The 25,138-nt window shown below is 42.8% G+C and overlaps 1 protein-coding gene across 2 annotated transcripts in view; it reads right to left on the reverse strand.

Annotated features, from left to right (window-relative positions):
• The window catches only part of erc1b (ELKS/RAB6-interacting/CAST family member 1b), a 154,285-nt gene that overhangs the window by 62,177 nt on the left and 66,970 nt on the right, over positions 1-25,138 (reverse strand). For both annotated transcript variants that reach the window (XM_030779991.1, XM_030779982.1), the window contains 2 exons: positions 17,430-17,561; positions 8,317-8,477 (listed from right to left, as the gene is read on the reverse strand). In XM_030779991.1, the coding sequence (XP_030635851.1) occupies positions 8,317-8,477; positions 17,430-17,561 (293 nt within the window). The remainder of the gene's footprint in view (positions 1-8,316; positions 8,478-17,429; positions 17,562-25,138) is intronic.

Genomic DNA, 25,138 nt, shown 5'->3' on the forward strand with positions numbered 1-25,138 from the left:
CTGTATGAGTCTCACTGTGTGACTATCCTCTTACCTAACTCCAACAAGCCCTCATTGACTTCAACTACATCTGTCTGCATTTTGACCCAACACTGAAACCTGAGGGTCCTTCAGGACACAAAACACCTGAGAGTCCACTCATTTCATTTTTAATTTCGATACCATTTCCCTCTTGGTCAGAGAGGGCAGCATTTGGGTCCAGGGCTGTAATTGTTGGAAACTGTTTTATATTGACACCAAGTGTTCATTTCAGTCACTGCTGACTTCTGGGTTTTTACAGAGACTTACTGTATCGTGTTTGTGCCTCAGAAGGAAAATGATCCTTACACTACAAATGCGGTGGAAATTTATAAAAGGCACCTCAAGGGCCTGTTAATGTGAGCTTGCTGAGAGATTTATTTAGCTGTATTCATATCAAGATCAATAATAATAAAAAAAGAAGGGGCAGTATAAAGCAGAGATCACAGAACCACAGAGGAAGAGAAAGTGGGTGGGGGCTGTCGGAAAACAAGAGAATTGCTCGTTTGTGAAATCAATTTTCCAAGATCAGATATTACGGAGAAATCCAATGGGCCTCACTCTTTCTCTGCATGATGAAATGCCTGATATCTATTCCATTATTCCACTCTCCTTCCAGAGTGCAAACGCTGGTGACCTGCAGCAGCAGGAATTCTGCACTATTCCAAAATGCCTCCTCGCACAGGATATGAGTCATCTGGGCTTGCCATGCACAGACCTGTCCATCAGCAGGAAAACATTAAAGAAGAATCAGAATCCGAGAGTGTCCACCTGTCCATCACTCTTGTGTGTGTCCCTCTTTCTCTGAAGCTATGCTGGACTTAAAGGCCTTTCAACAGGACAGTCATAAGAGCAAGACAGAGTATGTCTCTTGGGTTGGCATACTCTCAATTCTAACTCTGTTGAACAATGGGCAACACACAAGGTATTTTGTATGTGTGTATATCTATATATGTATGTATGTATGCATGTATGTGTACGTATGTACGTATATACGTATATATGTGTTTGTGTGTGTGTGTGTGTGTGTGTGTATATATATATTTCTTTTTTTCTTTTAATTTATTTATTTTTTCAATTTCTGAAGGGGTTCCCTGAGCCAGTCAGATACAAGAAACACACATGAGAAAAGACTATGAATCAAGTCACCTCAGAAGCAAACATACTAACAGAAAAGTAGTCTACTACCTGTAGAATCCACTGCCTATATAAATAAAGAGTAAAGTATAGTATGGAGGGAAAAACTGAATCACTCTACACTGAATGAAAGACTATTGTCAACCTCTCTCTCTCTCTCTCTCTCTCTCATTGTTTCCCCTGCTCTGTTCTCCATCCATCTGCAGTTAAAAGTGAACGTGTAGATGATGAAACATAAAGCGGCAGTGTCAACAACTAATAAATTAATACAGATCACAGCCCTGATGGCAGAATGAGAGAGAAAGAGGGAAAGAGAGACAGAGGTCTTTTGGCAGTTCCCTGCTTCGCTCTGTTGTACTTGGCTTTGTGAAGCAGAGCCAGTTCCATCCCTCTCTCTCTCTCTCTCTCTCCGCTTGCACTATTTGTTTTTTTCCCCTATCCTTCTTTCATCTTATCAGCCACCTGCCCTGAACAAGAGCCTTCATTCCTATTTCTCGCTCTCGCCTCCGCTCTCCTCCTACTTTCCACTGCTATTTCTCCAGTTTCCCACTGTTTAGCTCTGCTCCTCTGTCCCATAACCCTTAAACACTCCCCTCCCAACCCACCGTCTGAAAAACACTGACCCAAAGGAAGCAGCCTCAGGACCAGGTGTGTGTGTGTGTGGGGAATACAAGCCAGGTGGAAAAGGTAAAAGTGAGAGAGAGAGAGACAGAGAGGGAGAGAGAGTGCTAACAAAGAAGCTTAACAGCCACATTTTGAGGGTGGTTGTATATATACACAATACTCATATTCAAAAAAAAAAAAGGTTTTTTTAGGCATTGACAATACTTGTCCTGACACAGCACTTACAACACACTTCTCTGTGCAGCACCATAACTCACCACCTGATAATCTTGCACCCTACCAGGCCCTAATCCAAAGCCAAAGTCATGGTTCTCCTAATGAACAGTGGAACACAGCGTGAACAACCTGTAAGGTGTAAAAATAGGTCTGATTCACCTGATGGATCATCTGAATCATCCCGTCAGACTCTCAGTCCACTCTGGTCTTAACCTTTCAACAAAGTAGAAAGCCTTACTGGTGACAGACAAATACAATTCCCTATCAGATACAGCGATTCAAATCTGGGTGTTCACTTTCACACACATTCAAGCATATGAGGACAAACACAGATGCATATAAATCAAACTGCTTCAGGTTCTGCACATACTCTCTGTGTGGTATGTCAAAATCACAAATCACCCAGTATGTCTGCCTCCCTACTGTCCAAGTACTACACCGTCAGATGTGGTATTGAGTTCTCCCCATGCAAGAGAGAAAGAGTGTGTGTGTGCGTGTGTGTGTGTCTGTTATGGGGAAGAAGGATAGAGGATGACGGTGCAGTGCTGTAGAACAGTGCAGAGTTCTGGTTCTGCTGGACAGCCTCCGACCTGCTGAGTGTGACTTTGGTGATTTATCTGCAGACAGGAGCTCCTGGCAGGATACTCCCAATGCAGGAGTACAATTCCCCAGCCCACAACGCCATTGATAAGACATATGGATACGCATCCCGACGTTCCGACCTTGAGCATTCCCATAGTGTCTGCGCAGGGAAAAGCCGAAAAGAGGGGAAGACGCAGCATTTGGGCTTTACATTTGAGAAATCCATTTTTCATTTGTCTACCTCTTCTCTAGTTCTGCCAGTGTTAATGTATTGGGGACTGGAACACCATAATTCTCTCCATTTGAACATGTTTTTCTCTTGCATTTTTGAGGCTGTTGTGAGTTTTCCAGAACACCGTTTTAAAGACATGATTTGCAGGATGCTATTCAACATAAAGACAGAGTTAAGACAGAAAAGACAAACGCTCCACACAGCTGAAAATTTTCACCACTCAGATATACGAATGGGCATAAACTACAGCTAATCCTAAACAGATCAGCATCCAAGCACACCCATAAATAAGGTCACTTCAGTCGATTTTAAGGGGGGAAAATGAGAAACTGAGTACAACAACACATACTCAGCGGGCAACGGTAAGAGTGTACAGGTGGGAAAAGAGGGAAAGTTCAAAATTTCAGCACTGTTTTCCCTGTCTACAGTATCTGGCACACACATCCTGACGTGTCAGTGAGCTCATAAGATAGAGTGATATGCCGCACCGCAGCAATGATGATGATGATGATGATGATGATGACGAAGGTGGTGCTGATGATAGCACGGGTGATTGTAATTTAATTGCAGCCTTGGCTTTGGCTCAGTCAGCAGTGTTTCCCTGTGGAGCTGGGGCCAATGTGAATTATGTGGGAGAGACGCAGAGAAACCTCAGACTGTGAGCCTACAAAACATGTGTTCTATATACACATAGTACAAATGTGTATCATACATCACACACACTCACTTCTGCTACTGTGGACAATACATTTTAGAGACATAGGAGTCATGAGAGTCTCATTTTATATCAAGGCTTTCTAAGAACTGCATGTTTACATACATGTTTATGTAATTGTAGTAGCAGACTTCACCTTTATGCAGATATCAATGACTCTAATGCATTTACAACAATTATACTCATATACAAGAGAATATAAGGGAAAATATATTAACAATATTTAACTTTATGACTCGTACATCATGAATATTTATACATTTATTTATACAAGACCTATATATTGCGTAAATACGTGCAGAATTACTTGAGACTGTGCATTGGAAAATACTTAAATCTGCATGATTGACACATCACTGCTTGAACACTGTTGGGCTGATCTGGCAAAATTCATCATTAAAGAAAAACACTAATGTAACCAGCAAGTGTACTGACAGCTGCAAGAATGACCCAGTGCGCAGTGAGCAATGTTCAGGGGAGGGGTGTTACCAGCACATCAGAGAGAGAGAGAGAGAGAGCGTTGCCTTACCTGTACTGCTTTCTCAAAAAGGTTTTAAATAGCTCATAATGAGGGTTAACGATTACAGATCTGCCTACAGGTCCACAGCACAAAGGTAATGCCTGATCTCAAACTGGCCTTAGAGAAAAAAATGCCAAAGAAAAGAACAGACTATTTAATGTTAAGCCAAGTTGACATTCACTGGGGGCCTGCTTGTACTTGTGTGATCCAGAGGCATTTCGTTGTGTTTTACAGCCGTAAAGAAGTTTCCTTTTTGCCTAAAATTTTTACATTTTTTCTACAGGTAATCCTAACTTAAAAATGAACTAGAAGCATGACTTAAAGAAACAAAAACAGACAGACACATGGACTCAATATCTGTCTGTATTGAGTCTATTTGCTCCAGTTCTACAGCAGAGAGAGAGGAGAGTAGAGCCCAATCATATTATACTATGTTTAAAGTCTAATCGGCCCACTGCCCACTTTGGCTTTTCAGAGACATAGCCCAGCTGACTCGCTACCTAATCCTCAGAGCTAACGTCTTTCTGCAAGACCTCCAGACACTGGCTTCATGCTTCATGATCACTCAGCCCTTTCCACAGAGGATAAAATGAACCCACCCAAAGACAGACACAAATCCCCTCCACACATTCTCAGAGCCCATCATACATCGCCTTTCCCAAAGAGTCAAGTCCATTGTGTCCTAGACTAAAAGAGCTGCACTACAGCATCGAAATGAGTGAATGACTGAGTGAGTGAGTGAGTGAGTGAGTGAGTGAGTGAGTGATTGATTGATTAGGTGAGCAAGTGAGTGAATGAGAGAGAGAGAAAGAAAGAGAGAGAGAGAGAGAGAGAGAGAGAGAGAGAAAGAGAGAGAGAGAGAGAGAGAGAGAGAGCGGACTAGCTAAAAAAATACTGTTTAGTACAGGTTAAAATAATGAATTACAATGTCTCACATGTTTCACTGGGTTAAAAATATGTTTCCTCTCATACACTGGGGGTTTTAACACTAGAGAAAAGCTGTGCAGGGATTCTGAAAGACAAGCAGAAATAGAAGCAGGAAAACACGGAAGGCCTGTCACCAACATTCACTCATATTACCTTGTCTGAGCTCTTGCACATGGCTCATTCACTAACCCATAGAATAACCCTGAACCCTGGACCACAATTCAAAGAACAGGTACTGGCTTAATACAGTAAACTTGGGAATTAGCCATCAGTAATACCTGTTTGCGTTTCTCCCCTCTCCCTCTGTTTGTTTATGTGTTTTTCCTTCCCATCCAGTTTGTCTCTTTTGCCCACACACTCTGCTCACCTATCTTCCCGTTATTCACGTTGTGAAGCTGAAGGCCTGTGTGCTCTGAAGAGTTCAGTGGTAGGTGAAGGTGAGCAGGGATTCAGCTCTGAAAGCCGTACTGTGACTGTGCTGCCTCTAAATCATTTTACAGTGCATACACACTGGCATCCTTCAGCTGTGTGGAGCTTTGCTTTCTAAAGCACTCAGCCTTGTAATGGACCTCCCTATCTACCACATGCAGTACCCTAAGTGATAAAAGGGGCAATTAGCAGTCAACCTGCCTCCTGAATAGATACTTTGTCGGCATACGTTAGCACCTCATGAACAGCGTAGCAAATATCACACTCCATACACACTCACACCCTAACTGACCTGGACACGGCTGGAATCTGCCATGTATGTACACTACATGGTAGACACACATCTACTAGCTGAACACTGTAGCGTTGACTGAAAGTTAACATAGAGGGGCAGAAGTCACAAGGTGAGTCATAGAGCTTTAACATTAAAGAATAATGCTATAGAAGCTTTGGAAAATAAACAGAAATGGAAGGGTGAAAATGGAAGTGTCTTCCTCTGGCTGTACAATGCCTCCACAAACACACGCATCATTTTATCTAAGCTTTGGGATATGGCTCCTGATGTAGGTGTTGTATACTTGAATACTTCAATACATGTATGAAACTGTGTGTTTGACCAGATACTCACTTACTGTGAGCGTCATTTGAATCATTTATTCAAATACTACACTTATACAGAGGCACTCTGAAATAGCAGTAGTCTCTTGTTCATTTAAAAATCTTTTTAGATTAAGTCTCTCATCAATGCCAACTCTCTACAAAAACCCCCCCCAAAAAAACAAACAAACAAAAAAAACCCCCAACTTTTCAAAGAGAAATGAAGTATCCTATAGACAATCAGCAGATGGTCTTACTTCAGTGAAAAAGAGAGAGAGAGGCAGACAGAAAGAAGGGAGATTACAAATCAGGAGCTGCATTAAGCCAATGAGAGCCACATTGTCAGCTGTGGTTGAGAAGGAGTGTGCAGACAGAGACAAACGTGTGTCAGCTGTGTTGGACAATGAGGGAGGGACAGACAGCTGGAGTACAACTTCAGAACAACACAATGGCAAAAACTTTGTCAAAACTCTTATTAACACACAGCCGAAACGCAGATTCTGTCTTGTGCTAAATCAGTAAGATCTAATAGTTGCATGCAGGTGCTAAACACTTAAAAGATAACATCCTCAGTGTGGAACCATGGAATCCTGTGCATTATACAGACGCTATCCACCATTCACACACAGTTTTTTTTTCTTAAATGTTCTTTCTTTCCCCCTCTATTGTGTGGTTAGTGAGAGACCAGTGGAGACACAGAGCACTCCCTGTTTGGGCCTTATTGACCTCAAGGTTTTACGGCCCAGTTTGGACATAGTTCTGGGCCCTGGCGCTATTTTTCTTCTGTCATATTAAAAGGGTGAAAGAAGTTGACTTTTATGGCTGCCCGCATGCAGCATTAACTCAAACATATTAGACCAAGATAAAGACTCCCATCCGATTTCCCAGCCTGCCAAACTTTTCATCTTCTTTAATGCCCTGTCTCCCAGAGCCCAGCCAGAGTGAAACTCAAGTGAGTGAACCAACCCTGCTCCCCGAGGAAATGGCTGACAGTGGAATCACTTCGCCAACCTCTGGAAAATGGTGGAAAGGTTTGTGAAAAGCCAATTCCGAGTTATTTTCCCAACCAAGGGCCATTATGGCAAACTTGTTTGATATTGTATAAAAATTAAGAAACCGAGAGACCAAAGTGAACGACAACACAAACAGCCGCACGCTCCAGGCAAACGCTGCTACGGCTCCATGTGTCTGTGAATCTACATTCACTATTTGTTGTTTTTCACTCAGATTTCAATGGCAGCGTTACAAACTTACACTCACTGCATGTCCATAGTGATGTGCGGCATCCATTAACGGTTCTTTTTGATTTACAAACACTTTCTGTAGTTGATTTCTCTTGATGAATATCTCTGAGTCATGCATTCAAACAAACTGGAATGTTGCAGAAGTAGGCGAGAGATTTCAAGGTTTATGCGAGGACAAAGTCCAGGGTCCAAACAGACTACAGCTCCAGAGGAGTATCCATATCAGGGAAGGAGCAACATCAGCCAGCCCCTGATGAAGTCTCTGTGCTGGACCACTGGTCCAGTGTGGCCATAACATGCATGCTTTTCTATCTTATGTAAGGCAAACTGAAAAACCTGAGGAGGACATAGGAGAATTGAAGAGGTAGAGGGGGACAGAGAGAGAAAGAGCGAGTTGGGGGGGGGGTGATATTTACAGATAAGTAAGAAAAGAGTTATAGAGAGGCGTAAATGTAGAAAATGAAAAAAGGAGAAAAGAGGACAGCAGGACAACAGAGCAAAGAGATAGACAGATAGAACGTGAGAGAGTGAGGGAGAGCGAAAGACACAGAGAGAGAGAGGGATGGTAGGGGAGTGTGAATGAACCCATCCCTGTCAAAACTTCAGTAATAACAACTAAGGAGAGAACAGACAATAATAACATAACCTTCAACTCTGAAATGCCCTTCTCATTCCATATTATTTCATTATTAAATGAGTTTGACAATTTGTTTTTTAGCAAAATTCTGGAATAATAAAAAATAAAGACAGTGGAAAAAAGGAAATTCACTGCTAACCTTACATTATTAGCAACATAAGTGTCATTACGATATAACCTGTTAATCAAATTTGAGACCTGAGACCGAATTATGATCTTAGAGGTATTCCCAAAATGAAAACTACTAATCTGATCTAGTGTTGGGCCATCGTATTAACACTCCCCAAGCTCTGTTATGACTGTCATTACCAATGAGTGTCAATGGTTTTTAGAAACCAGCTTTTGCTTAAATGGATTCTCAGTATTAAGCCTCAGCATCACATGTGAAAAGAAAGAAAAATAAAGTTGTAAAAGAAGATTATTAAAAGTGTGACTTACTTCATCTCCAGTACCTCCTCCAGGTGCTTCCTGCGTTCTGCTCTAAGTGTGGTCAGATGAGCCTCTTTCTCAGCCAGAGACTGCTGTGTGGAGGACAGCTTGGCCTTCATTGACTCCAACTCCTGCTTCACCTTCTCCATGGCCGCAAGCAGCTCCTCCATCTGTCCGGCACACAAGACGCAAGGTACACACACACACAAACACACGCACGCACGCGTGGCGCGCACACACACACAGACGCAAGAGAGAAGTAGCAATAAACAAACCAAGCAAGGAACAGGTAAATGAAACAGAAAAAATTGGTATTAGACACGTATTAAATACAGGTATTAGACACTAGCAAACAAAAGAACAGGCAACATACAAATACAAGTACACAAATGGTTGCAAACAAGCATAAACATGTAAACAGACAAAAATACAACAGAGACACGCACAAACAGAAAATCAAAAAGAAAATGTACCAAACAGCCACAACACAAACACAAATCAGACAAATATTGACAGAAAAAAGACTGACAAGTTACAGACACACAGAGGACGAGGCAGGACAGAGGAGAGCAGCAATCGCCCGTGAAGATAGAGAGCAAGGTAGAGACAGAGGGATAGCAAAGGAGAAACAGTCAGAGGATGTAGAGGGGGGACAGAGAGAGAGAGAGAGAGAGAGAGAGAGAGAGAAGCACAAACACACACCTACAAACACACACCCACACACACCGACAGGAGACAGGGAAAAGACAAACAGGTATTAGAAGTGTCCTGACTTGATAATGCGACAAGGAATATTAATGGCCACATGCTGAAAAGATTCAAGGAAAGAGAACAGGAAGGAACAGGGACTACACACTTGAGTATGCCAGAAAATTGCACTCTTGAGACAATGGATTGGTGACTTTGTATATATTTGTGAAAACCATTTGAGAAACTGCTAAGCATATCTTTTATGATGTTACTTTCAGCCAACCAAAAGTTGTAAAAGTCATATTTTACCTGATGCAAAACTTGGATTGATTCTTTTTCTGTTTTTGCAAAGGTGAGCAGTATCTCTTGTTCCTTCAATAATTCATTCCAATGAATCCCTCTCCATTTTCACTTTACTTTGACACACTAAAAAGATGCTCACAGTATTTAAGACTTTTCTGTCTTTGACATTCTTTCACTTCTTTCACTTTAATTTTGTGTGTCTCATATCTCGCTTCATCCACGCGCCCTTGTCCCACTCATCCCACTAAGTATCTATAAGATATTCATTCTTTCACTCTCTCTGACAACTTGTAGGTATATGTTGAAAAAGCCCTGCCTCCACTGGGGAGACCGTAGAGATCCAGAACATAAATATCCACACTGATAGATGGTGTGAAAGGCCCTGGCTCAGTCATCTTCATATGTAACGGCTGTCACTAACTGTCATGGGCAAAACTCTAAGCTAAGACAGGAAAGAATGTGACTATATAGTGTCCATGTGGTGCTGCCCTCTGGTGGCTGGGAGGTAGTGCATCATCTGGTAAAAGACTCAGGCTGTTCCCAGAACTCATCAGTCTCATGCACAACACAAAAATGCTACTGGTGAGAACTGATCATACACATAATCCAAATGCTTTGCAGGTAAATTTATGACTGTCTACTTTCCTTTCCCTTTCTGATGTCATGTCCTCGGGTTTCAGTCTCTGTGTCTTGTTCTCTGGCACATTCAGTTAACAGCAGGGTTGAGATTAAACACCCATAATCAGTTACAACAGTGAGAAAATTAATCAGTCAGTCAGTCAATCTATCTCTCTGTCTATCTCTCTATCTGTTTATCTCAATCACAACTGATTTGAGGGGGTTGAGGGGGCTTTACTGAATCATCTGAGGAAAAAAATATTATTGAACTGGTTGATTAAACAGTTAGCTGAAGGCAAAACCCTAAGTTAAGGAACCTGTGAGGAACTAGGATAGGGGGAATGTGTTGAAACACTCAGATAAATTTACAGTTGTGTTTGTTCCCAACTTTTCCAGAAAATTCTCTGAATCCAAGCTGAGGGCAAGGTCACATCTTAAAGGAATAAAAACACGCACAGAGACCTCCACCTTGGTTAACATGAAAGAGCGTGTGATATTTTACACAGCATAGCTGAAGAAAGCCATGCCACCATGAGCCTAGTCGATCACCTCCGGGGGGCAGGCACATGACCAACCAATGAAAGCTCAAACTGGAGCAGCGTACCCTGGGGAGGGGAGACCTGCCAGTGAGCCCCACATGGTGGTTCCTCTGAGTGTGGAAAAGTATTTAAACACGGAGTTCCAGTTACTCCCACTATAACTCTCTGCAGTGAGAAAGTCAAAGTGTGTGTGTGTGCATGTATGTGTGTGAGTGAGAAAGAGGGGTGGGTACACAGCTGTCAATTAATGATGAACAGCAAATTAGAGGCCTGACAGGGAAGTAGGCAGAAAAATCTGTGAGCTGGAGTGTCCCCACGCGCTTGCGCACTTACACACACACGCGCGCGCACACACACACAAGCACAGACACACGCACATTCGCGCGCGCGCACACACACACACGCACACACACATACACACACTAAAATCTCACTGATGGGAATGAATGTGTCAGTAAGCCTACAAAGCACTGATAGGGTTTCCGACACAGTGATGACTGTTTCACCCCTGGTCAGGTTTGTCAGATCTAGTATCAGTGCTGTGCAGTGTGGTGAGGATTCCTGTAAAAGAGCTTCAGCTCCTTAAGACTGCCTGGAAATTGAGCTCATACAAGCTGATCATCTAAGTCATTCATTCATTTATTGTGTGTGACTCTTAAAACATCGCAAGGAATCTGCGCTGTGTCCAAGGAAACAAAGAAAACATGACAGTGCACAGACTTTTACAGTCTCACAACGTTCACCTCTCACGCATATATACATGTCTCAATCTCTAAAGGGATGAAGAGCATTCGTTTTCTCAGTGCTATATGAATGAAGTTCAGATGTGAGTCACACTGTAAAGTACTGTTCTGTAACACAAGCCTGTATTGTGGTCGTGTGGCATAAATGAGGGAAGAGCACACCTGGTCCTGTCTCACATGTGTGTCCTGACTAACTAAACAGATTCAATGGTGTCGTCACAGTCAGCGTGAAATCTGTGAATACTGTTGCAGTTAAGAGAGAAGTAAGTTTGCTACAGCTACAGTGTGGGGACTTACTTTGGAATCTACAAACAGACCTGTTATAGTACATTACGGTCTGAGCATCCGAATAACAGAGGTTTGAAAAAGAGAGGAGAGAGAGAGAAAGAGGGGGAAAATATGAGGTAGATTAGGAAGAAAGACTGACAAAGAAAAAAATGAGAGTTTCAGATGTGCTGTGAATACTTGCCTCCTTGCGCTATGTGAGCAGAAAAGTGTGTAAAACAGAAAGAGAGAGAGAGAGAGAGAGAGAGAGAGAGAGAAGATGGTGAGCACACCAATATTGCACCAAAAGAGCTACATCAGCAGAAAACTTGAAATAAAAAAAAAAAGGGGGGGGGGGGTCCTGAAAAAAGAAACATAAGCAACCCTTGTTCAAAAAGGCATGAAAATGGTGTTCCAAATGACTGAAAACGCTGATGAGGGGCAACACGCTGATGAAAGAGGAAACAAAAAAAAAGAAAAAAGAGAGTAGAACAAAAATAGCTGATACTACCAATTTGTAAGGAGAATGAAGAAAGGAAAATGAAAAAAAGAGTGAAGGAGTAATGAATGTATCAATGACTGTTACAAACTTTTCTGTGAAGATTCTAAAAGGAAAGACAACACAAAGCTCCCTAGCAAGATGTTCACGTCGAGGACAACACGGTAAAAAAATCAACAGTTCCTAGCGCTATTCATTTCTTTCCTTTACCTTTGACTTGAGATTTGTTTTTGGATGTCCTATCTGTGCATTTCTGAGTAAATTAAAGAATATCAGGGTAAATGATTCATCACGCTTGAATTTCGCTATGAAAATACCACAGTGCTGACCAATGAGCTCATAGCTGTGGTTAAACTAGTTTTCCCTTGACGGGAGCTAGCAGGTCTGGGATAGTGTGATTGAACACAGAGGTCTTTCCCTCCTTTCCTGGCCCTTTCTGTAGCCAGTGCAAAAGCTCAAGAGTTTCTAATCACATCCACAGAGACTAATCCAAACTAATCCGGACACTAAGAACAGAAACATAGCACTAATGAAAGCACTCGAAGCAGCAGCACACTGTTTTCTTCTTCACTTTCTTCTTTTTTTCCTCTCTATTTATCCTGCCTTTTCCCCTTTTGGGCGGATACTCACTGCCAAAATAGCAGTTTCGTCCTCAAAGGTGGGTTCATAGCCAAACTCAACATGCTGGTCTTTGGGTCTTAGTGCCTTTTGGGTGCTGAGCTTTTTTGTCTGGCTCGCTATATTGGAGAGCATTAACAGAGGTGTTTTCTCTCTTTTCTTTTTCCTTTCCTATTTTATCACAAAATCCTGGCTCTTTCTAACGAGGTTTCAAATACATCCTAATTTGAGAAAGAACAGTTCTTTTTTTTTTTTTTTCTTGACTAACTTCTATGTCTGTTTACAGAGATGAACAGCTTCATGACTTCAGGGCTACAGCTCGTTATGGCCTGCAGTCACCGCTCTGCCTTCAGACTTCTCCCTGCAGTCACCACTCTGCCTTAAGACTTCTCCCTGCAGTCACCGCTCTGCCTTCAGACTTCCTCCTGCAGTCACCGCTCTGCCTTCAGACTTCTCCCTGCAGTCACCGCTCTGCCTTCAGACTTCCTCCTGCAGTCACCGCTCTGCCTTCAGACTTCCTCCTGCAGTCACCGCTCTGCCTTCAGACTTCTCCCTGCAGTCACCGCTCTGCCTTAAGACTTCTCCCTGCAGTCACCGCTCTGCCTTAAGACTTCTCCCTGCAGTCACCGCTCTGCCTTCAGACTTCTCCCTGCAGTCACCGCTCTGCCTTCAGACTTCCTCCTGCAGTCACCGCTCTGCCTTCAGACTTCCTCCTGCAGTCACCGCTCTGCCTTCAGACTTCTCCCTGCAGTGGGAACTGCTGATGGGTTCTGGTGTTCCTACTCCTCCGAGCAGACCCAAGTTATTCAGCCTTGTACACGCTTTGATATTTCAAAAACGTCTATTCAAGACTATTTCTGCCAATCATACAGTATGACTACACAAAAACATGAGTACAGTGCATACCTGCTCTTACATTTAAAAAGTGAGGCTTAGGCTGCGCTTTATCTTCCTCTCTCAGTCAGCCTGTTGTAAGGAGAGTGTTCACTCTGGACATAAAATGGGAAAATGACTGACTTGAAGGCGTCATTTTCAGTCACTCAAGACACCTGTGGCAGAGTAGACCATATATCTCACCGAGGAAGAAGAGCATGAATTCTTCCAAAGACCAAAGACAGTCCTTTCTGGAGAGTAAATACAGTTTTTGTACCATAATGGATCATTCTTTGAAGAGAGAATAAAATGAGTCTTGAGTCCAAAACAATGATCCGCTGGATAGGTCAACTGGGAAAAGCCGATAAATTGTCCCACGACAGTGGTTAAGCTTCCAATTGCAAAGTTTTGATTGGCTCAAAACCAAAAGCCGCAATGATTAAACAAGCACACACACGCATGCTCCTATGTGCACTCACACACAGTGAAGTGATGAAAATGGTTTGAGGCACAGAAAAGATAACAAATATCAAACAGCATTTGAATAGCAGGCTGAAATCATGTGCGGAGAAAAAAAAATAAAGAGAAAACTAAAAAAGATGATTAATCATATCATACCTTGAACCACTTAAAGCCGGCGTGGCTGGAGTCATGCATTGGTTCATGAAACAACGTCTGACAGGCATTGAGAAGCAGAAAGGCAACACAAGAGAAATAGAAAAGAGAAAATTTACAGAAGAAGCCAAATCAAAGCAGACCCAACAGGAAAAGCAGAAGAAGTGGAAAAACAGAATGAACCAGAGTGATCCTCTGAACCAAAAAAGAAAAAAAGAATCATGCAAACTAAAATTGGAGGCAGGAAAAGAGACTAAGACAGACAGTAGGAGAGCAGGGTGGTGACCATGGAGTAGCTGGAAGCACAAGGAGGATTCCAGGGCTCAGACACTTTGATAAAATAAATGAAATATGATGTGTATACTGTAGCTGTACAAAAAGTTCTTTTTCATGTCTAGTACTTTACATGATGGAGTTGTATAAGATGAGTTACGCATATGGTGCCCTTCAATGTAAAATAAATGTACTGGCAGAATGACCAGGGCAGGATTAATGACCAAAAATCATAGACTGAGAGGAAGAGTGAGGTGTGACCAGTCCAGAGACAGAGCAGAGTTGGTAGTACAAGACATCCCCCCATCCTGGTCAACATACATCCAGAGGGGGTGAGGCTTTCTTTGGTCCACTGCCTTCAGGAAACATTATGAAGCATGTCATTTGACTACTGAATCACGTCTGGGGAAGGGGGACATGTGTTTTTATGTGGTCTTGCGCAAACGTTTTCACTGGAGCCTAAGTCTGAGCTGACAGTCACATCCACACACTCAGGCAGTAAATCCTTCTGTGGGGCTGAGGGATTTGTGTCTATACACAGCAAGGGGTGTGTGTCCAGGGGAAAATGGCCTTTTCTCTCAGTGAAGGGGATGTTTGGTTGTAATTACACACTCATTACACAGCTAGTCAGTGTGGGCTTTGGCAGAAAACATACTCACTCATAAGGACATGAGGCCTTTCGTTATGGATATGTTGGCATGCAGGGACTAAACCAGACAACCTGCTGGGACTCAGTTTAATGTAACGGTTAGTGCTGAATGGGATCAGTGTAAGAGGATAGAAAGAGGAGCATGGAGTGGGGATAGAGAAAGAAAGGGAGAAAGTGGTTCTCAGGGCTGCCTGGATGGCATTCAACCTTTGTTTAAGCTGACAGGAGCACACACAATATCATGTCACCACACTTTCAAAAGGACAAACCTAACAGATATTCCCCGAGTGCAAATTCTGTCTTGTTCTCCTTTCACACACATAACTCATACAGAATACAATGCACTACAGTTCTGTGTTTTACAGTGTCAGGAAGCACATTCAGGCTCTTTGGACCAGAGTCTCCTGTGTGTCAGGCTAACAGAGAACAGTCTCGCTCGTACTCTCATACACCACATACTCATTCACTGACAGCGAACTTGTGCAGAGACTGTACTCGGTCCAACCAGAGTCAAACACAGTCCTGTGGTACAACAACAAAAGAATGGCAATTAGCGGAAATTGAAAGCAGAGCTCAGAATGAATGAGTGAGTGTGTTTCTGTGTGCAGGAGCAGAAGGAGTGTGACCACACAAGGGCACTGTGGCCATGTCTGTGTCAATGTATGTGTTGCCTGTGCAATGTTCCATCTAGTCAAACTGATCTTGAGTTCACATAAATACCACTGAATGTTGGGTTAGTAAAACGTTCAAAGTCTAGCCTGAAGTCCCTGGGCCTGAGGTGTGAGTGTAGTTGCAATCCAGTCAAGTGTGGTACAGCTAATGAATGAAGAACCTGGGCCAGTATAAAGCCATGGGGGTAAAGGGCTTTAGTGCTGGGCTGCACAGACTGGTACCAGCCCAGATGTGCTTCCTCCCTGAGCACACTATGGAACCAGGCTGGTTTAGCACCACCCCTGGCTCCCACCAAAGCCAAGTCCTAATTAACCTCCCGGGCATCCGAGTGAGAGGTCCACCCAGTTCAGACGAGGGGAGAAGGGAGTCTTACACCATGACACATTCACGAGTCTCAAACTCCTTCTGGCTGCTCCCCAGTTCCGCAGAGCTTAGACAGAGGGAGGAAAAGAGAGAGACCAAGCAGAGCGAGTATGAGCAGAGATTGAGAGAGAGAGAGAGAGAGAGAGACAGAGAGACATAGGGACAAGCCGGGCTGTAATCTAGTAAATGTCATTTAGAAGAACTGTACTGGGAGGAGAAGCCTTTGCATGGTGTGAACGCTGACCTGCAACCTAAAACGTGCTCAGTACCACCTGTCTGCTTAGACTGTTCAGTTCTCTTTTAACACTATTTTACACATGTTCAAGTGTTCAGATCTATTCTAACACCTATCGAAAATTTATTTACTTGCCCACATCGCAGCACATACTTCTACTCATATTTGTGTTGGTGTGCGTGTGTGATTGTGTGCGTGCATGTTCAAAGCGTCTCCACTAAAGTGGGCTGAAATGGACTCCACAAAGAAACCTATTTATTTTCTAAATGAAGACTGACTGCAGACACAAACACACACACACTCAGCCCAGGCCACATGAACATTCTACACCAGCTCTGCGTTGGCATGACAATTGGGGAGCTGGCAGAGTGACTGGTGGTTGGCTTGGCAATTGAATGGTTGGCATGGTGATTAGTGGTTGGCATGTTTCTGTGCATTGGCATGGCGATGCACTGTGACAGAAGAGGCCTTCTCTTAGTTCATGAAAGAACACACACACACACACAGACACACACACACAAGGTCAAAGACAGCAAGCAAGGCTAAAGCCATTAGAGCTGCAGTTCGTGAGATGGTTGCCTTGTGTGTGAGGTCAAACTTGACATGAAACAATAAATGTATTTGGCTAGATGCACTGGAAGTGACTTCTTCCAACGTGGAAAGAGAGGTTTGCTCCAAAGGAGGTCTTAGTTAAAGGTACACTGTACCATGTAAGAATTAGAACCCTAATAAGTTCTAACTTAAATTTTACTCAAACTCTGTCACAAAGCTGACATAACACTATCCCAAATATGTAATATCCTATATCAGCAGTTACAATGATTCCGTCAATGAGTAACAACATTTTAATGTGTTTGAAGTTTACAGTTTAAAAGTCTGCAACTGATGTCTCCCTGATAAACAAAATAGCACAATAACAAATGTCTAGTGCTGAAATCTCCTGCTTCAAGAAAACTTACATTAAAAACTGCAGATTACACAGTATCTAAACCCCTAGAATGCTAGAAGGACAGAGCAGAAGTTGAAGCAATTGTGTACTGGGTGATAAAGAGCACGGGTTTCACGACAAAGTCTCACTGACCTCCCCAAACTCCAAACATGCTCTATGTAAGAATCTTTACCTAGAGTATTTTCTGTTGTGTTAAGTGTCACGATGTTGACTTCTCACCTGTTTCTCGGCGTGTGTGCGCGCTGCCTCCTCCTGAGCCAGCACCATCTCTCTCTCCGCCGTGATTTGGACGCTTTCCCTCAGTGCTTCCTCAAGCTCCTCAATACGCTCGTCCTTCTGACGCAGGGAGTCCTGAGAGAGAGAGAGCACACACACACACACACACACACACACACACACACACACACACACACAAGCATTAGAACTGGAAACAGCGCTTAACTCCAACAGTGAGGTGAATCACTGTTCTATTTTATTCTATTAAAAGAACCAGTAAGTTGCCAACATGAAAAAAGCCTATACACTGCATCGTGTCATATTAAAAATGAAATAATAATAATAATAATATTTAAAACCACCTAAATAATCAAAGGTTTAGTACTCAAAGATTACTTAGCCAGCCAACTGATATATAACACCTTGAATATTTTAGGGAAATGAACCGCTCTAAGAACTGCTACTCTAGTACCCTCAATAATTTCTGTCTGATGTATGTTGCTATACAATAAACTACGGTTCAGCTCCTCTCTAATTCTGTGACCAAGATTCTATCATTTTATCACAGTGACTAACACACATCCATAAACACACACAATCTAACCACAATCACTGCATACACTCACAGACACTACCCCGCAACCGTAACTCTTCCTGAAACTGAGAATGAATTCATACAATCAGCATTTTACACTTAGAATAATTGAATGCAATTTGTATCACCACAGAAAAATGAGCACATATTAAAAAATGCCTATAAAAACCACTTATACTAACTTTTCAGAGACACTATCAACACACACAGACACAGACACACACACAGACACACACAAACCCAAACACACACAACAGCCAATGGTCTGTCAGCACTGTATTGACCCTAAGGATCGGGATAGAGAGCAACATCAGGCAGATCTTAACACTCATCTTCCTCTGGAACTGCACATCGCTATGTCCTCAGCTGTTTATTTGTTTTCCTTCTTCTTCCACCGTTCAAGAAAATCATTCTCTCCCTGAGAGGAAACCCAAAGCATCTGTCCCAAATAAAACTGGATTTTTCTGCCACTGATGTCAGCAATTACGGGAAGATCTAGATTCAGAGAGGTGAGGGGTGAGGGGTGAGGACAGACCGCATGACGTGTAGGAGAAGATACAAAAAGGAATTTTTATCATTTTTCATCTTCTTTGACTAAACACTTCTCTTCTCTGGCTCCAACACTTTCAGTTTGACATTACTGGGGCAAACCGCAATCACTTTGGCTTGATTTAAAGTGACAATAATCCTTTTTTGTTCAATATCTCATTATGCTAATGCATTTGGTGTCCAAATGATCCAGGCCACAGAGAGACACCTCAGGGATGGTCAAATCAAAGCCAAATGACTGATCATCATGATTGGATAGGACAGGCGGAAGATCACAGAGGAATCCATCTGCCACTTTACAGCTCATTCAAACAATTAGGAAATGAACACAAATGAGACTGAGAAAACCCAAAACACTGCTCCCACTGCAGAGGAGAGATGACAGCTGACATTTCTGCATGTGCACACACTCCTTCCTTAGATCAATGCAATTCTTTGAGAGATGGGCAGAGATTAAAGTTTGTTTAATTTAACCTATGTTCACAGTTATCCCATCCTCTAAATTAGCCATTTGGTAGAGACAGTAGTGGTTCGAATAGAGTCTCAAATGACAGTCAACGTGGGCAAATAAAGGCAACAGAGCGTTCTTTTTTTCTTTTTTAATGTCCATGTTAATGTCCATGTTGAGGAAAAAAAAAAAAAAAAGTTAAACAGAAAACCAAAAACGGTAGGACGATGTAACCTTTATAGAGCAAGCAGAGGGTGGGATGGCACAGAGGAAGAGAGACAAAGAGAAAGAAAGATTCATCCTCAGAGCAGATGTAAGCTTCAGAGATCCACAAGAGTCTTTACATGTTGCCGCAAGGAAGGAGGGGGCACAAACATGCCTACACTTTTCAGAAGGGTAATGGCTGTGTGTTTAGAGAGGAAAAGGAAGTGAGCAGCAGGAGCCTGTGCTCTCTGGCTTTGGAGGGCCCAAACACAGCCAAAAACACAGCAACATCAAACACGACAAGCACACAAACAGGCCCAATAAAAGTCACTTGGAAGTCTATTAGAGACAGGAGCAGTCGGAAAGCAACATGAGGATATGATTCTCATCTTGTCCTATCCAACTTTTCCAATCTGGTTTGAGTTCCAATGTTCTTGACATAAGCTGCCTGACACACAGAACAGTCAGTACAGTTCTGCAAACCTGGCCCTGGGTTTGGTTTCACTGACACATCGACAAAAGAGAATGAGAGAAAAGAAAGTAAAACACATCAAGGTGTCCTCCGGGTCTATAGATTGTCCAGTTTCCTTTTATCCCGCACTTGAAAGATTTTTTTCTTGTACCAAATGATGAACTTCAGAGTGTTAAAAAAATAAGCAGCAAACCAAAGCCTTGGGAATAGACTGATTCTTTACATCCTGAAGAAACACAGTGGAGAGCTGAGAGGACATAGGATGGGCATATGCGGGGGTGTACTGACCTGACACAGACAGAATAAAGCATTAACATATAATTCCGCTGCTAGCATGACAAATTCTAACAAATCTTTGAAACTCTCTCCCCAGAGTTGAGCAGCAAGCTTAAGGCATCTTGTTATTTCCAGGCCATAAAGCACATAAACACTGTTTACATTACTCTTTACGTGTGGCTGCTGATGCAGCTCGCTCTCTCTCCCCCTCTCTCATCTATTTAGCCCTCATCACACACAGTTAAAGGATTCTTTGGTTTGGAAAAGCAGATTTGTTTCCCTCTCTGTCCCTCTGATGACACTTAAGTCTGATAGGATAATAAAGGAATAATTAAATAAAACCTACACAGCTCGAATCAAAAGTATAAAAGTGACAAGTGATCCACAGAAAAAAACAACAACATTTATTTATGCACACACATACATATAGATAGATGCAGGGGTTGACGGTATGAATTTGCCCTACGGCATGAATTTTGACTATACCATGCTGATCGGCAGAGCCCTCACAGATCTAAAGTGGCAATGACGTAACTACACCCATCGTACGCAGCTATGCACTAAGTCGTGCCTAGTCTGCCGGAAAGAAGAAAAAGATTTTTTTTTAGAAGAATGATCATATACAAGCCATAACCAAGAGAAAAAATAGGCATAAATGTGTAATTTCAAAAAACAAATGTTTATTGAGACGAACATCATCAGTCATCATCAGTCTGCGCCAGCAAATCGTCTGTAAAACGTGAGAGGTCATGCTGCTTTGTTTGGAAATGAAGAAATGGCTGAAAGCACTGCACACAACGAAGAGGAGGAGTTGGTAAAAAAGGCCAGCACAACTTCCATTATATGGACATGGTTCAGGTTTAAAAAGTCAGACAACGCGCAGAAAACTACAATCTGCAAGTTGTGTCGGACGACAGCGCTTGCAAGGGGTGGTAATACAAAGTTTTGTATTTTTTTTCTATTTATTATTGCAGTTTTGCACAACAAATGTTCTTAAAATACCTCTGTACTATGTGAAATATGTCCTAGTAATACAGTAAAGAGTACAGTAATAGCTGTCATGCAGTGGCCAGTGCAGTACCAGTGCTTTACCCCTTCAGAAGCATTTAAGAAAAACCGTTACCATCTGTGCTTCAAATTATACTATGATATAAATTTTAGGCCATACTGCCCAGCCCTAGATAGACAAAGTGAGAACATCCCTGTTTTCACCCCGTTCATCTTCACTTTCTCTTATATTTTGTCTTCCGTCCCAAGAGGTGGTCAAACACCCTGCTTACTGCCTAGAGAGAGTGTTCCTCTCCTGGGTAGAAGGAGAAAAGGGGAGGGATTGAGCAGACTAGATAGAGTTGGAATACAGCCTCAGAGAGCAGAAAGCCATTATCATCAAAGGAGCTCTACAGGGAAACTCTGCCCTGAGCACACAAGCCAGTCTGGGACTTTCAAAGGCTCTACAGTTTATGCGCAGGAACAAAAAAAAAAGGGGAAAGTCCCAAACCACCCTAGGCAAAAGGGACAAGTAACGAGAGTGAGAGTGAGTGAATGAGTGAGATAGAGAGAGAGAGAGTGAGAGAGAGAGAGAGAGAGAAAGAACAAGAGAAAGACAGAACAATAAAAAGATATGAATGTGTTTGAGATTTTGGCATAAAGCTGAGAGTAAATAGTGAGGTCTGTTGTTGATGTGAGAGGTTGAAGTTCAACAGATGGAGAGCAGAACTGTTGGAGATCAGACAGAGAGATTGTGAGAAGTGACCCACACCTGCAGGTTCTGGAAAGCGAGAGAAACAGGAAAGCAGAGAAAAGCAGAGGAAATGCTCTGATGAGAGAATGAACCAGCAAACCACAAACTAACATCGGCCCTTTCAGACCATAACACTGAGTAAGAACATAACATTAACATAAAGTCTAAATAGAAAGCTTTAACTGGGCTTCTATGACAAGTTGTCTTGTTCTGCATCATTCACGCAAACACAATATCTCATTCTCAAACAGACTCTTGTAGCCCTAGCACCACCTTTAGTGAGTACTGAGAATGACAGGAGCAGCAGAAAACGTGGGTTAGGAAAGCGCTGTTTTCAGACTCTTGTCTTCCTCCAAGTCTGCGTTTTGGAGTGTGACATCAGGTTGCTGTTCCATGTCTTTCATATGAGATGCTCTGTGACTCCTTCTCTTTGAGTCTTTTTTTTTTGGACCGTGTCAGACTGGCTGTCTGCCAGCTCCCCTCACAGTCTCTTTGTCTATAGCAAATTTTCTCCTGTCTAAAAATCTCATTCTGTCTTCCTGTTCAGAGTGTTTCTCACCTCCAAATAAGTAATGATGTCTTTGCCGGTAGCACTGCCTCTCTCTCTTTCAGTATTCAAGGTCACCGATGTGCTCTAGTTCCTTAACCGTCTCCAAAAACCAGACATGACAAAGAGACAAAATTATTTTTCTCAATCTTATATATGTTACATTTCAGAGACAAACAAACATGAAAATATTCCAATGTCGACCTATCTGGTTTTGTGTGATTGACGCATTTTATCGGGGAACTCGATCAGGTCAAGCATTACCCTTGTAAAATAAAGTGTTCAAACATGCTCTTTCCAAATCTCAGTGAGTTCCCAGAATCCTCTGCTTGCTGCAGAGTGCTCAACTTGCCCCCCTTTGGCAATAATTGTCCCGAGCTAACTATAGCCTGCTAATGGATGGCGAATGATGAGTTAGGGCACAGCTCCTGTGGCAGGTAGAGAGAATGACATTCAAGATGAAAGAGGTCTTCCCCCAGAGGGGAGGGGGGAAGGCCATAGGCTGCCATTCCACACATAAAAGCAGCCCCGGTCTCCCTGTGACTCATAAAAGGCTTCCGTTTGACTCTTTTATATTCACGTCTTTAAAAAGAGCCATAAAAACCACAATCCGCCCACAGCACTTGGGCTTCATTAACTTCACTATGCTGCTACTGCCACCATCACCTGTCAGTATGTGTGTGCTGTGCTGTGCGTGTGTGTGTGTGCATGCGGTGTGTGTGTGAGAGAGAGAGGGTTGGGGAAGGAGGGTGAGAGAGGGGGGGGGGGGGGTGAGAGAGAGAAGGGGAGAGAGGGGGGGGGGGGGGGGGGCAAGAGTTTAAAGAGAGAAAGCTAGAAAGTGAAAGTGCATGTCTGTGGATGAATTTATACATACCTCTGTTTTAATGGGTCTCTACATCTGTGTGTATATAAGTCTGAGAGTCTGTTAAAACCTCAAAGAGAAATGTGTTCCCCACATAACTGTAATTGTGAGAACATTTTAGCACAGCACTTCCTAAGTTTCAGAAACAGCTGAAGCCTAATCAATAACTCCACACTTGAGCTGTGAGACTAAATGTATTCTGTGGCCTGCTGTCTGTGCGCTGTAAAAGACCATGCTTACAGTAAGAGAAGCAGCTCATCGACACTCTGCGTTTGCAGGGCGAGAAGGGCTTGTAAAAGACAGACTGCTGGATTATAAAAGAAGCCTGGGGCACATGAAGCACTCTTATCAGACTAATAGACAGTCTGGTGGATTGATGGCTGCTTTGTGTATATGCACTGAAGCTTTTCTGAAACATGTGGTTAACAAGGACATTCACTGGTGTAAAGAGACATACTGAGGTGCAGCATGTTTAGTTTTATTAAATATCAAGACAGGCAGTGGAGTCGAACACGGTCCAAATGATGCTGCACAGTGTTCAAGTCATTTTCTCATCATTTTGTCCTACTTTCACTCTTTAGTTATCTCTTCTTTTTTTCTCTCTATGAATATGTGTGTGTGTGTGTGTGTGGGGGTGTGTGTGTGTGTGTGCATGCGCACGTGGCATGCTCATGAGTGTTCTCTAAAACTGTTGCAGGGCCTGTATTTGGGCCCTCTGGCTGCAAGGCATGCTGGGAATCAGGATGAGTGAATCAGTTCACAGAGGAATGCAGGTATTTTCTGCACTAAATTATAGTCGGCTCTCTCTTTCTCTCCCAGTGAAAGTCTTGATTTCTCTAGTATGTGGGGTAGAAAGAGAGAGAGGAGTTGATTTACTCCACACGTGCACATCTCACATGTGGTGGTATTTCACTGCTGACGGAAAATATCGCTCAAGTTGAAGAGATGTGGAATCAAATAAAACCTAGGCTCGCTCTTTCATCACAACAGAGGGACGGATGAAAGAGGAGAAGAGTAAATGGGTAGAGCCAGACCTATTCCAGGGTTACAGAGAGATCATTCTAAGAAAACAAGGTCTCACATTCATACTGTTTCCTACCCAAACACACAAAAACAGTGTTTCGCTGTCTCACACGTACACACACGCACACATGCACACACACAGACACATACACTCAGACACACAGACACACAAGACTCTCCCTCAGAAACACCTCAGCATTCATATGATCTAAAGCTGCCCTACAATGTAGCTTGGTACATGGTTAGATTAATGAATAAGTTTTGAGTAATTACTGGATTGATCTGTTTAAAACTCAGGTCGATTGTGTGCAGTCTCCACTCTGCTGCTTGCAGCCGTCTCAGACATACTGAGACCTGACCGGATAGGATTGAGCCACTGGGGCAGAGGCACAAATATTCCCTTTCCAAAGTCAACAGCAGCTACCCCTAAATATGATTGTTCCATTTAAAGACTTATACTTCTGTCCACAGGACAGCTAAGGCATCAGCTGAAATGTTAGAGCAGCTCAGTATAAAGTGTAGAGAATTATTGCTCAGTGGTCCTCTAAACTGTGTCCTTGGATAACCCTCCTGTCTAAGTCCCAGTGGTCATTTGAAAGGAGAACAAAGCTTTCTAGATTTTGGGTTCTAGATTTCTATCCAATTAAGATGTCAGCTACAATTGGACTGCTCTCCAAACACCACAGGTATTAGCATCTAGAGGGTAATTCAAGACTGTTTGAGTTTTTGTAAAATGAGAGTGATGGGGCCTTTTCTATAATGAGCCACCCCCCCCCCTCCCCACTTCTCTCTCTCTCTTTTTGGGGAGTGGGTGGTGGGTGTAGGTTGTAAGTGCTGGTTCCGTTTGATATGTACCTATACTGGACTGATGACACCCCTAGTTCAGGCCCTCTCTGAAAGAGCTTTAAGGCTCTGAGACTGAGGGAGTGAAAACCCACAAAGCTGCCTTGACAACAACATGACCCTAGCATGTAACCTGGGGCTCTGCACTCATA

This window comes from Chanos chanos, chromosome 1, assembly GCF_902362185.1.
Source record: "Chanos chanos chromosome 1, fChaCha1.1, whole genome shotgun sequence".
NCBI classification, from domain to species: domain Eukaryota; kingdom Metazoa; phylum Chordata; class Actinopteri; order Gonorynchiformes; family Chanidae; genus Chanos; species Chanos chanos.